Here is a 12,114-nt window from a genome sequence, read left to right on the forward strand (position 1 = left end):
CAAGGGGAAACAACCTTTCTGCATTTACGATAACAAGGTGTAGAGCTGGATGAACACAGCAGGCCAAGCAGCATCAGAGGAGCAGGAAAGCTGACGTTTCAGGTTGGGACCCTTCTTCAGAAATGGGGGAGGGGAAGGGGATTCTGAAATAAATAGAGAGAGAGGGGGAGGTGGATGGAAGATGGATAAAGGAGCAGATAGGTGGAGAGGAGACAGACTGGTCAAAAGGCAGGGCTGGAGCCAGTAATGGTGAGTGTAAGTGGGGAGTTAGGGTGGGGGTAGGTCAGTCCAGGGAAGATGGACAGGTCAAGGAGGCGGGATGAGGCTGGTAAATAGGAGGTGGGGGTGGGGCTTGAGGTGGGAGGAGTGGATAGGTGGGAGAAAGGACGGACAGGTTAGGGAGACGGGGATGAGCTGAGCTGGTTTTGGGATGCAGTCGGGGAGGGGAGATTTTGAAGCTTGTGAAGTCAATGTGGACTTATAATACAGTCCCTACATATCCGGTATCAGCCTTGTGAACTTTCTCTGGACTGCATCCAATTACAATATATCCTTTCTTAAATAAAGGACCAAAACTGTTCAGTTTTCTAGTTGTAGTATTTGTGTGGTTTTAACAAAAAGTTATTCTACCTACTGTCTATTTTTAGACTCCATTCAATTTGAAAAAGACCAGTGTTCCATTTGCCTTCCCTATTGCCCACTTTGTGGGTACTTTTTTGCTAGCTTTTTGTGATTCATGGATGAGGACCTCCAAATTTCTCTGTTCTGTAGCTTTCTTCATTTAATAATATTCAGCTCCTCTATTGTTCATGCCGAAGTGTAGAACCTTGCATTTTCCCACATTATATTGCATCAGCTAAGTTTTTGCCTACTTGCTTAACCTGTACATATCCTGCTGCAGTAATTTTGAGTCATCCTAACACTTGACTTCCCGGGCATTTTTGTATCATCTGCAAACTTGACTATACTACATTAATTTTTCTTCTCTAGGTCGTTCATATATATTGTCAATAATTGTGGTCCCAGCACTGATCTCCACTAGTTACAGGGTGTCTGAAGGATTATGCCTGTCTATCCATATTCTCTTCACTGGTATGGCAGGGTACAAGTGGCACACCCCAAATTTATCTCACTTTGTATTCTCAGGTGAAATTCTCAGGGTTCACTGGTACCATGTCCTCATTTACCAGGAATTCAGTCCTAAGTGATTGATGAAAAGTGCTGGAAACATTGACCAGGTCTGGCAGCATCTGTGGTATTCTACTTTAATCCAAGTGACAGACTCCTATTTTGACAACTATAACCTATGTGAGTGGAATGAGGGGTGAGGCAGTTTAGTCCATTGCTGTTGGAAATCAGTTCCTACTTTTCACTGGGAACGCTTCACCAATTTCCTAGACTTCAGATCTAGTCCCCAAAGAATCCACTTGAGATTCCGTTCTTAGGTTAAATTTCTGCCTCGGCATCAGGTTGCAGGTTGTGGTAGCCAGTGCTGTATTACAGTTGCGGTCTGCCTGGGATACTGCTCCGATTACTGGAGCATCCAGCGCCAGCTTCCATTCTTTCCCCGGGATCCAGCTCCAGTCACTGGAAGATCAACTGCCGCTTTCCAAAGTTTCACCAGGTTCCAGCTTCGGTCACTGGAGGATCCAGTACTGGTGTCTATGGTTTCCCCAGTATCCAGCTCCAGTTACGGGGGTGTCCAGTGCCGACTCCCATGGTTTTTCCAGGATCCAACTCCGATCGCTGGGGGATCCAGTGTTGCTTTCCACGGTTTCCGAGAGATCCAGTTCCGGTCACGGAGATCCAGCGCCGGTTTCCACAATTTCCCCGGGATCCAGCTCCGGTGACTGGAAAATCCAGCGCAGGTTTCCATGGTTTACTCGGGATCCAAGTCCGGTCACTGGAGGATCCAGTCCGGTTTCCATGGTTCCGAACTTCATTTCCCAGGATGCCCTAGGTCCCGCCCACTCTTATTATATAAACACGCCGCGTGCTGTTGTATCTCTGATTGGATGGTGGTGGCAGAATGGGGCGTGTTCCTGCCATTGATTGGACAGCTCCACTGACACTCAGGACGGAGTGGGCGGGGAAAGCGCGGTGACGCTATTTGTGTGCGCGGAAGGGGCCTAGTGGAGCCGGGACCGGGGATCAGCCTGAGCGAGCGATCGGGGCAGGGAACCACGCACTTAGCGGCTACATGGAGTCGCCAGTAGAATCGGCGGGTATAGTTGAGGCCTTTGATGTGTGACTTGCTGTCAACCTGCGACACTTGATAGGGCCTGAGTTTGTGATCCCGACACCGGTCTAAAGCTGTCTTAACTGCGGGCGGCCCAGCTCGAGGTTGCCGGTTATAGTAAACACTTCTCACATCTCCTCGCCTGCCGTGCCTACTCCAAACCTGGTGCTGTCTCAGTATTTTCCCTTTCCACCTCTGTGCCACCATTCACTCCCAACTCCTCTTTTCCCCAAGTTGTCCCTTCACTGCCGACGCCCCCCTCTGTAGTATTATACCCCCAATTCAACTTCCTTGTGCCACTACACTGTCGTTGTTTGCCTTAATCTTTCCCCAACCCAACCACCTTCGTGTCATCATCCCCCCACTTCCCAAACCCCACCGCGGTGTCGCCATTTCCCCCTCCCCACCCCCGACTGGTGATGTCATGCTCCTCGATCCCAACCGCAGTGACAATATTCTCCCACCACAGCATCGTAATTCCCCTCCCAACCCATGCTGACGGGGGTGACATGGTGGTTCAGTGGTTAGCATGCTCCCTCACAACGCCAGGGACCTGGATTCGATTCCACCTTCAGGCGACTGTCTGTGTAGAGTTTACATGTTCTCCCCATGTCTGTGTGGGTTTCCGCCAGGTGCTCCGGTTTCCTACACCAGTACAGGTGGAATGCCCAAAGTGTTCCGGAATTTGTAGATGAGATGTGTTAGCCATGAGAAATACAGGGTTACAGGGAGAGGGTAGAGAGATGGGTCTGGGTGAGATGCTGTTTGGAGGGTCAGTGTAGACTTGTTGGGCCAAAGGGCCTGTTTCCACACTGTAGGGATTCTGTGATTTTTCTATGAGTGCCCACTGTGTCATCCTTGTGCCGTCATCTCTTTCCCCATTCCCAAACATTTTCTGAAGACCCCATTGTTTCCCTATGCAAACTCTTCCGTACCATTTTCTCCTCCTTGTATTTCTATCTCATAACATGGTGCTTAGGAGCAGCAGTAGGTTATTCACCCCTTTGATCCTGTTCCACATTCAATAAGATTGTGACTAAACTGTGACCTTAACTTTCCAGTCTACAACCCCATAACCTCTTCATTGTCAAAAATCATTCTTGCTTATCATTGAATAAATTGAATGACCCATCCTCCACTGTTTTCTGGGGCTGGCGCTGCTGGGAGAATTCCACAGACAAACTTCCTTCTGAGAGAAAAAGATACTGTCCATCTTTCAAGAGACACTTCTTTTTGTTAAATTATATTCCTAAATTCTGATCTCTTACAAGGGGAAAAATCCACCTTGTTGTAAACTCCAGTTTATAATAATATGCCTAACCTATTTAACCTTTTCCCATAAGCATTATAACCCCAGGAATGATTGAGTGAGTGAACCTTAATTTAACTGCTTCTGATGTAATATTAATTTTCAAATAAGCAGCCAAAATTGTACATGTACTTCAGACATGGCCTCACCAAGGCCCTGTGTAGCTGTAGTAAAACTTCTCTACTTCTATGTTCCATTTCCCTTGCAATGAATGATAACATTCCATTTACCTTCTTCATCACTTTCTGTGCTTGCATACTAACTTTTTGTAGTTCATACACATGGACAACCAAATCTCTGTCCTAAAGAGTTCTTCAATCTCTCCCCAACCCACCCCCCGCAATTAAATACTGTTTGTTTGACCTTCCTATTTTTTTTAACTGCCAGATTGAACAAGAGCCCTCCAGACTACCCTTGTAATTGTTCTCTTTCTCTCCTCCACATTCAGCCCCCAAACTCCCACTGTGTTGACTGTCCTCCACCCATATCCTTGGGCTGTCATCTCTCAGGTCTGCCTTCTCCCAACAGCCCAATGAACACCCCTCAGTCTACTGGCTCTCAATCTTATATTGTGTCAATTTTTGAAAAAAATCTCCTCAGGCTTCATTCTCTCCAAACCACCTTCTATCCTCTTTCAATCCCAAGATCTCTACATTCATCCAATTCAGACTTCTTGATTTCTATTGCTATATTTTTGTTGGCTGCCTAAGCCTTAAACTCTGGAATCCCCTCTAATCTTTTCCACTTCCTGTTTTAGGATAGTGCTGAATATTCACCTCTTTGACCAGCATTTTCATGTTAATGCTCCTATAAAGGTCCTTGGGAAGTTTTATTAAATTGCAATATAAATGCATGTTATTGTTATCTTACTGGTGAGTGCTAATCCCCATTGATAATGGAATATTTTTGGATTCTCTCCTGTCTTTTTTCAGATTCCTGTGCTGTGTTGTGCTGTTCCTTGCCAGGATTAAATGTGGGCTATTTCTGTATTTCTGCACTCTGTGTAAAACTGGGTGTTAATCTACAGCACAGTGAAAAGCAGCAGAGCCGATCTATCCTGTGACCTTCTGTGCTAAGAGCAATGGAGCCACTTAACATAACGAAGGACATTATCCAGCGGCAGATAAAGGTACTAAGTGTGTTCCTGGTCTCGTTTGTGCATGTTGTAGTGTAAGCTGTGTCAGGGAGGGCAGAGATTTGCAGCTGGTGCTGTTGAGAGGATAAAGCCTGCTTCTAGAGAGTTAGGTGGTGAGGGTGGGCGGGCCAAGTTTGGTGATTGGAAAAATGGATGATGAACATTGTCTGTATCTTACACTGTCCCTTGTGCCTATAGGAAAGGAACACTCTACAATTTGAACGTCGATATCATGTCATTGATCCATTCATCAAGAGACTGGGCCTCGAGTGTGAGCTGGAGGTGAGATGCGTGAACTCCCAGCGCTGCTAGCCTTGCTAAAACATAGATGATTAAAGGCATGGCATGTGAAATCTATTGGCTTTTTTCTGTGCTGTAACATTTAGTGCACCATGGCCAGCTTTTTGAAAGAACTATGTAAATGGTTCCATTCCACTATACTTCTCCCAAAGTGCTGTAGGTTTTCCCCTCTACAAGTGTTTATCCAATTTCCTTTTGAAAATTGCCACTGAATCTGCTTCAGCCTCCCTTTCAGACAGTGTAGTCTAGATCACAACGTACTATGAATTTATCATCTCATGGTCTGTCTGATTCTTTTGCTCGTCCCCTTAAATCTGTCTTGTCCAGTTACCACTCCTGCCACTGGAAGCAGTTTCTCCCTGTCACTTCCATCAAAACTATTCAAAATACATCTGTTAAAGCTGTCAATAAGCACTTGTTCCAATTGGAATGATCCAGCTCCTGTTCTTCATAGACTCCCATGTTGTTGTGTTGCGATGTATATTTATCTGCTGCAGGTGTTGGTTTGATATCTGAATCTTATTTCTGGTCTTTCTTTCTGTTCCGTAGGGTCACTCTGGGTGTGTAAACTGTCTGGAATGGAACGAGAAGGGCGAGTAAGTAATGACCTCCACTACTTAGCTCTTTCAGGTGCACTCGGCCTCCCTTTCACTACTCCTCACTCTGAAACTCCACCCTCTGTGTGACTACTTGCAGGCATTCATTCTCTCTTTGTAATTGTAGTTTGTTGGCCTCCGGATCAGATGATCAACATGCCATTCTCTGGGATCCCTTCAGCTGCAAGAAACTGCTGACCATGCACACTGGACACACTGCCAACATATTCACGGTGAAGGTATTTACTTACAGTTGCTGCAGTTAGTAAACTTTGTATTCTTATTGGATTGTTTTGATTCTTGGATGCGATGTTAGCATGGCTGACATTTATTGACCATCCCTAATTCTCCTTAAACTTATTGACTCTCTAGCTCATTTGAGGGCTGTTGAGAGTTCACCACATTGCTGTGGGTCTGGAGTCACAAGTCGGTCAGACCAGGTAAGGGTGGCAGATTTCCTTCTGGAATGTAGTCCTATGTCTTTGTTTTATGTAGTTTGACCTTGAAGGTGGAATCCTGTTGTGCAAACTGTAGAGAAGATTTTTTAAGTTTTATGTTTGCTGTAGGTTTTATTTTCTATGTTGCTCCTATCTCTGGGACTGGATGGAACAGCTTTGACCCTTAACTCGAGGTTATTTGAAACTGGAACACTGTTAGAATAACTGTTCCTGAATCCACTTGTTAATTCTGCTTCCCTTCGCTGCTTGCTATATGTTGGGATGGCTGGATATTCCTGCTTTTTTTTTTATAATTTCCTTTTTTCCAGTTCCTTCCTCACTCAAACGACCGCACATTGATTACTGGAGCTGCTGACTCCAAGGTGCACGTCCACGACTTGACAGTAAAGGAAACCGTTCATATGTTTGGCGAGCACACCAACCGTGTGAAGCGAATTGCAGCTGCTCCCATGTGGCCTAACACATTCTGGAGTGCGGCAGAGGATGGAACAGTCCGGTATGTGATAAAGTGCAGGCTACTTTCCTGTGATTGGCTGCAGCTTGTAGTAGTAACTCTACAGCCATTTATTGTAACACTTTTTAGCATGGGAGAGACATCCGTACTGCCCAACTTGTTGTCCATGTCTTTGACATTCACGTCACTCCATCTTGAATTTTAAGACTGTATTAGGTTTGATGTGTCTTTGTATTAGACTCTCATTACTGGTCCTCTGTTACTACCAGAGGCCCCACCATTTACATGCTGTAAGTGTGGGATGTTTTCTGTAGATGACTGTCATTTCTGTATTATGAGCACCCCACCTCAATTCATGAGCCATAAGCACTGAATGTTACTGCAGTTTCCATGCAGCATTTGTAACATCAAGGCCAAATGCAATCAGCCAGACTTTAGAAGGCATTGGGACATGTGGCTAAAAGTTTGAACAAAGATGTAAATTTTTTTAAGGAGAACTTTAAAAGAGAAATGAAATAAAAAGAGGGGCAAGGGGATCACTATGGAGCAAGACAGAGGAGCAGTTGATAGCAGTACTTGCCTTCAGTTCTGTTAATGCACCATCTTTCCTTTCCTGTTGCAGGCAGTATGACCTGAGAGAGAGCAGTAAGCGTTCACAGGTACTGGTGGACCTCACTGAATACTGCGGGCAGCACGTGGAAGCTAAATGCCTAGCCATTAATCCTCAGAACAATAATTATCTTGCTGTCGGGGCAAGTGGTCCCTTTGTGCGAGTCTATGACATTCGTATGATTCACAATCACAGGTAGGGCGGAAGCAGCTGGTACAGTGACAGCAATGTATGCAAGCTGTCCAGAATATTCCATTTTGAAAATACTCTTTCACCCAGCACTTGTAATTTACAAATGTCATAATTTTACAAATAATAAATTTGCTTCAACAGAGTATTGGAAAACCCATTATTGCAGTAATTACAAGTGCGGTGCCCCAAATATCACCTTGGACTGCCAGTGCAATTTTGGGCTCTCTGGCTTGGAGAGTGAAATACTCCTATTGTAAGGCTCAGAAGAATGTGTCTGCTGTTTTGACAGTTGATCCTCTTAAAATTGGTTTGAGCAATATCAGAAAAACACTGTGCCCAGTATGTCTGCCTACAGGTTTTTAGGTGTACTAGATTCTAGATTATGCTCATTAAATACCCAAACTGAATTCCCAGTTGTTTAGACTACCTCTGTCTCCTTTCCTGAAATTTATAACAAAGCTCTGTTGTTTTTTTTTTTTAAAAGTTTTCTGGGCTTTTGCTTCTTGAGACACTGGCTGGCTGTACTTGTCTCCCTCCAGTGTAATTATTTGTGTATGTGCCTAGAAAGTGAGTGTTGACACACAATCTCACTAAGGCTTCACGTTTTGAACTTGGTGCTCTTCTCACTGAATACAGGGCTAACTAGACCTTTAATACTTTTCTGCTCTCCCTGACCCAGAACATTTAAACCAGTCCTCACAGGCAAACTACTTAGTCGTGGTCTGAGATGTGAATCTTTAAACTTGTGTTGAATCTGTCATTCACAGCTACAAAAAAAAACTAAATATTCTGAAGCTACCACTGAAGCCCCAAAACTGTTTGGTGGAGTTAATGAATGTCCCATTAACATTTGGATTGATGGTTCTTCTTCAGGTTTGACTTTGTCAAGAAGAAATCTCTATTCTAAGTTGGCTTCAGGCATAGAGGGGAGAGGGTCAAGAGCAAGAGAGAGTGAAGTAGTTCATCTTGTTCTTTCTCTTGTGTCTGATGTCATTGTCACCTCCTCTGCTCTAGTTGTCAGAGGTATTGGAGATCTGCTCTCTCACGCTTATCATCAATGTATAAGCCTGTGTCACACTGTAACATTCGAATCACAGTCCATGATCAATAGATTTGCTTAAAGTAAGATTCGGGTTAAAGAAATTTCTGTCAATTGAATGGAGGATTGCCCCAGTTTCTTTTAACTGATTTGTTCTCAATGTTACCTCAAGTCTTTGGCCTGGGTTGTGTGTAACCATTTACTACTTGCTTTTTGACAGAAAAGCAGCAAAGCAGAGCTCAATCCCTGGGTTGCACACGTTTTGTGACAGGTACAAGTCTGTGCCAGATGGAGCTGTTCAGTATTATGTGGCAGGTATGCTGCATTCTGTTTTGATGCATGTATTCAGGCGTGTTCACAGGCCTCAAAGTTTTTTTCTTTTTTTTGAATCTTTGTGTTGTATTAGCAGGCCTTGTCATGTATCTGCTGGATTCTGATAACATACATAAAGGAATCCTAACCCAGTCTAGAACAAAACCAAGTTTCTAGCTTTAAACTGAACAGGTCAAGGTTGTAGATAATGGAGAGATAGTATGTTCTACATTATAGAAATCAAAGCCCCTGTGATACTCAGGTAGTTTCAACACTTGTGGCGGGATTGGCTTCATAAAATCTGATGTGAAGCTTTGTCAAGCCAAAGGATCACTGGACTCTACGTTAACTGTTTATCCCTCTACAGATGTTGCCAGACCTGCTGAGTTTCTCCAGCAGTTTCTATTTTTGTCCTCACCAGTGTCCCCACTGTCCAGTGCATGCGCGCACACGCTTCCTGTAACTCAATTCCATCATTAGTTTTGATTAAAATGAGTCTTGAATGGACACTTCACAATGTATCTTTAATAGTATACATCCCCTGGTGTTTCACAGATTGTAGAAGGAACATAGGGTAAGCATGTGCCAGGGAGTGAGAGTAGCTAAAAGTTATGGGTTTGAAATTCTTAATGAGAATGGTAGAAGTTTATTGGGACCATTTTGTGCATGTAAAAGTGTAGGAAATAATTGTTTGTGCGGACCATTGTGTATAGGTCATGTTCAAAAGATGCTAATTCTCTTCTGGAACAGGCTGCTATTAGAACAGGGATGTGCTCATGGGTTTGCTTGTGGTGCCAGTGAAAGGTGAATGAGAGGATGTGCCATATGTGCCAGTGTCACTAAAAGATAAAACCTCCAACTAATCTGTTAATCCAACAGTAATTCCCCTTTGTCCCTGATAATATTACATACTTCTGCTATGTACCTTTTAAAGATTTTTGCATCACAATTATTTATATCAAAGTCACAGTTGGAACCTGAACCACTGGGGAAATTGTGTAACTACCTCTATTCTGAACAGAGATATCCAGGCCCCTAATTCTCCATTCCTGTGATCACTTCAACAATATCAGTGACAGAAAGTGCATGTTTGGAACCTGAAAGAGGCTATTTAATCCTCTTATAGTTGAAGAGCTTCTCTTGCTGTTGAGTATCTTGCCACTATTGTCACTGAGTATGCTCAGCCTAATTGAGATTGTCCAGCTATTAAAAACATTTTAGTGTTCTGTAGTTTCTGGTTAATTCTCTGTTTCTCTCTTTCTGTCTCTCTCTCTCTTGCAGGTCATCTCCCAGTGAAACAGCCTGATTATAACAATCGCCTCCGTGTGCTTGTAGCCACTTATGTAGCCTTCAACCCTGATGGAACTGAGCTTTTAGTCAACATGGGAGGGGAGCAGGTAGGACAGAGGGCAATTCATTATCTTAACATCAAAGGCATTCTGGAAACAGGTTAGGCTGTATTTGTGTACTTTATATTACAGCCCTGTACATAGGGTGGACAGTGCTTCTTCGACTCTGTCCCTGTGGAAGCGATCCCTCATTGCATGCGCCTCAGGCCTTGTGAGCAGCAAGGCACTGTCCTCATCACTATGCCACCCTACATCCACTCAAAACCCTGTAGAATACACCTTAGTTTTCATTCCCCTCAATCTAAACCTGTGATTTGAATACATTGAGGTAATGAATGGATGTAAGATAGTGTGTTAAAGGAATATGATGAGTAATTGCTCAGATATTCAATAAAATATCACTGAGTAGTTCTTTAAAATTGCTAGGCAAACCAGGCTCTGCTTGAACCTTGGGTATAAGTAGAAATAAATGCAATTAGCTAATGAATTGAAATTGAACAAAAAGTTTTTAAAGAAAACGTGCCATATTTGCTGTAATTTCATGTGATATAATAGATACTGGCCACATGAAAGGGACCAGAGCCCTTCTAATGAAAGCAAACACCATCCCACTCCCTGCTTTGTGCTGCCCTCAGGCATAATTTAGCTCCTAATTAAGTCCAATTGTTAATCAACAGCAGAGCACTTGCTGTGGAATGTTAAGACGGAAACAGACACAAATGGAAAATTTACCACGAGTGGAAATCATTAAGCACTTGCTGCAGATCTTAAATTGGACTCTACTTAACTGCCCTCTGAAATGGCTTAGCAAAGCACTCAGTTCAAAAACAATTGGACATAGACAATAAATGCTGGCTCAGCCAGTGACCCACGTCCCATGGATGAATTAAAAATAGTTTCCTGTATGAACTGTGGTGTCTCTCCCATTCAAATCCTCCAACTTTTAGTCGTTTCCCCTCCCCCCCGCCCCTCCCCCCCCCACCCCAATCCTGTACAGTAGCTTCGGGCCTACTCTTGATCTGATCTGTGCTAGAGTTCCATTGTGAATATCAATGATAAGGAGAAGATGCAGATTTGATAACCATTACTTTCATGAACCTAGAGCTTTTTATGGTAGAGGAGATGCTGAGAAGGGGAGTTCCAGCAAATGGTAAGTTGGCTGAAGGTGTAGCGACTGAATGCAGCCGGAAAGGAGAAAGTAGGCAGGTATTGAAGAAGAAAAGTACACACCATTTGATAAAGATGACAGGGCATTTGCCAAATTTTGTCTGAAAAGGGCTTAAATTTTGTTTAACTTTTTCCCCTGGAGCTCAAGGTACTGAAAATAAGAACAGGAAGCACTATAAGTGCATTTTTGTGTTTTTCTTAAGTGAAACCTTTTCAAGTAAAATTTATCAATGTCAAATCTTTCAACTAACTGAAAATTAACTTATCTCCAACTTGTGCACTGATTATTATGGAAAACTGTTCCATTTGAAGCTGTCTGACAACATCTCAATTTTCAAGAATGCAACATGACTTTAAGCAAGGATTGCCTCTAGTTGATTTAATGTGAAACTACACTAGACTGGTTTGGTTTTGTAACTGAATTGTACAAGTTAATTCACGGCAAGAAAATGAATTTCTCTTATTTACAGGTCTACTTGTTTGACCTGACGAATAAGCAGAAACCCTACACTTTTCTGCTACCCAAGAAGTGCCACTCTTCTACTGGTGAGTTACTTAGTGTATGCATTATCTGTGGCATTTAAAGGGACAGTGCATGTTATGCACCGCAGTACTGGCCCAGCTTTCTTCATCCTCTCTGTATTTCTGATATCCTCTGAGAATTTTTTTCTACAAAATCTGAGACTGAGAAGTGATTTTTCCTGGACCCTGCCATAACCGGTGGCTTGAAGGGGTGAATTTATAAAGCACACTTCATGACCACCGAACATCTGAAAGCACTTTACTTTCTCAAGTATAGTTAGTTACTGTTGTATGTAGGAAACATAGTGGCTACTTTGCATACAGCAAGCTCCACCAAACAGCAATGAGTTAATAAACAGTTAACAGTGTGGAGCTGGAGGAGCACAGCAGGCCAGGCAGCATCAGAGGAGCAGGAAGGCTGAGGTTTCGGGT

General features: G+C 43.4%; 1 protein-coding gene across 1 annotated transcript; it reads left to right on the plus strand.

Annotated features, from left to right (window-relative positions):
• Positions 1–2,099: 2,099 nt before the first annotated feature.
• Positions 2,100–11,759, plus strand: LOC109914576 (WD and tetratricopeptide repeats protein 1). The gene is made up of 10 exons (XM_048613154.1): positions 2,100–2,225; positions 4,481–4,677; positions 4,882–4,965; positions 5,533–5,579; positions 5,707–5,818; positions 6,346–6,533; positions 7,114–7,296; positions 8,553–8,647; positions 9,926–10,041; positions 11,631–11,759. The coding sequence occupies exons 2-10, from the start codon at positions 4,630–4,632 to the stop codon at positions 11,742–11,744; spliced, it is 987 nt and encodes a 328-aa protein (XP_048469111.1). The 5' UTR covers positions 2,100–2,225; positions 4,481–4,629; the 3' UTR covers positions 11,745–11,759.
• Positions 11,760–12,114: the final 355 nt, after the last annotated feature.

The sequence above is a fragment of the Rhincodon typus genome, chromosome 27, assembly GCF_021869965.1.
Source record: "Rhincodon typus isolate 14 chromosome 27, sRhiTyp1.1, whole genome shotgun sequence".
In the NCBI taxonomy this organism is placed as follows: Eukaryota; Metazoa; Chordata; class Chondrichthyes; order Orectolobiformes; family Rhincodontidae; genus Rhincodon; species Rhincodon typus.

Bases quoted from the DNA above. Each gene is read 5' to 3' on its own strand.
- LOC109914576 (XM_048613154.1), top strand. From the start codon at position 4,630: ATGGAGCCACTTAACATAACGAAGGACATTATCCAGCGGCAGATAAAG. The intron at 5,819-6,345 runs GTATTTACTTAC...CCTTTTTTCCAG, and splicing joins CCAACATATTCACGGTGAAG to TTCCTTCCTCACTCAAACGA. The intron at 6,534-7,113 runs GTATGTGATAAA...TTCCTGTTGCAG, and splicing joins GCAGAGGATGGAACAGTCCG to GCAGTATGACCTGAGAGAGA.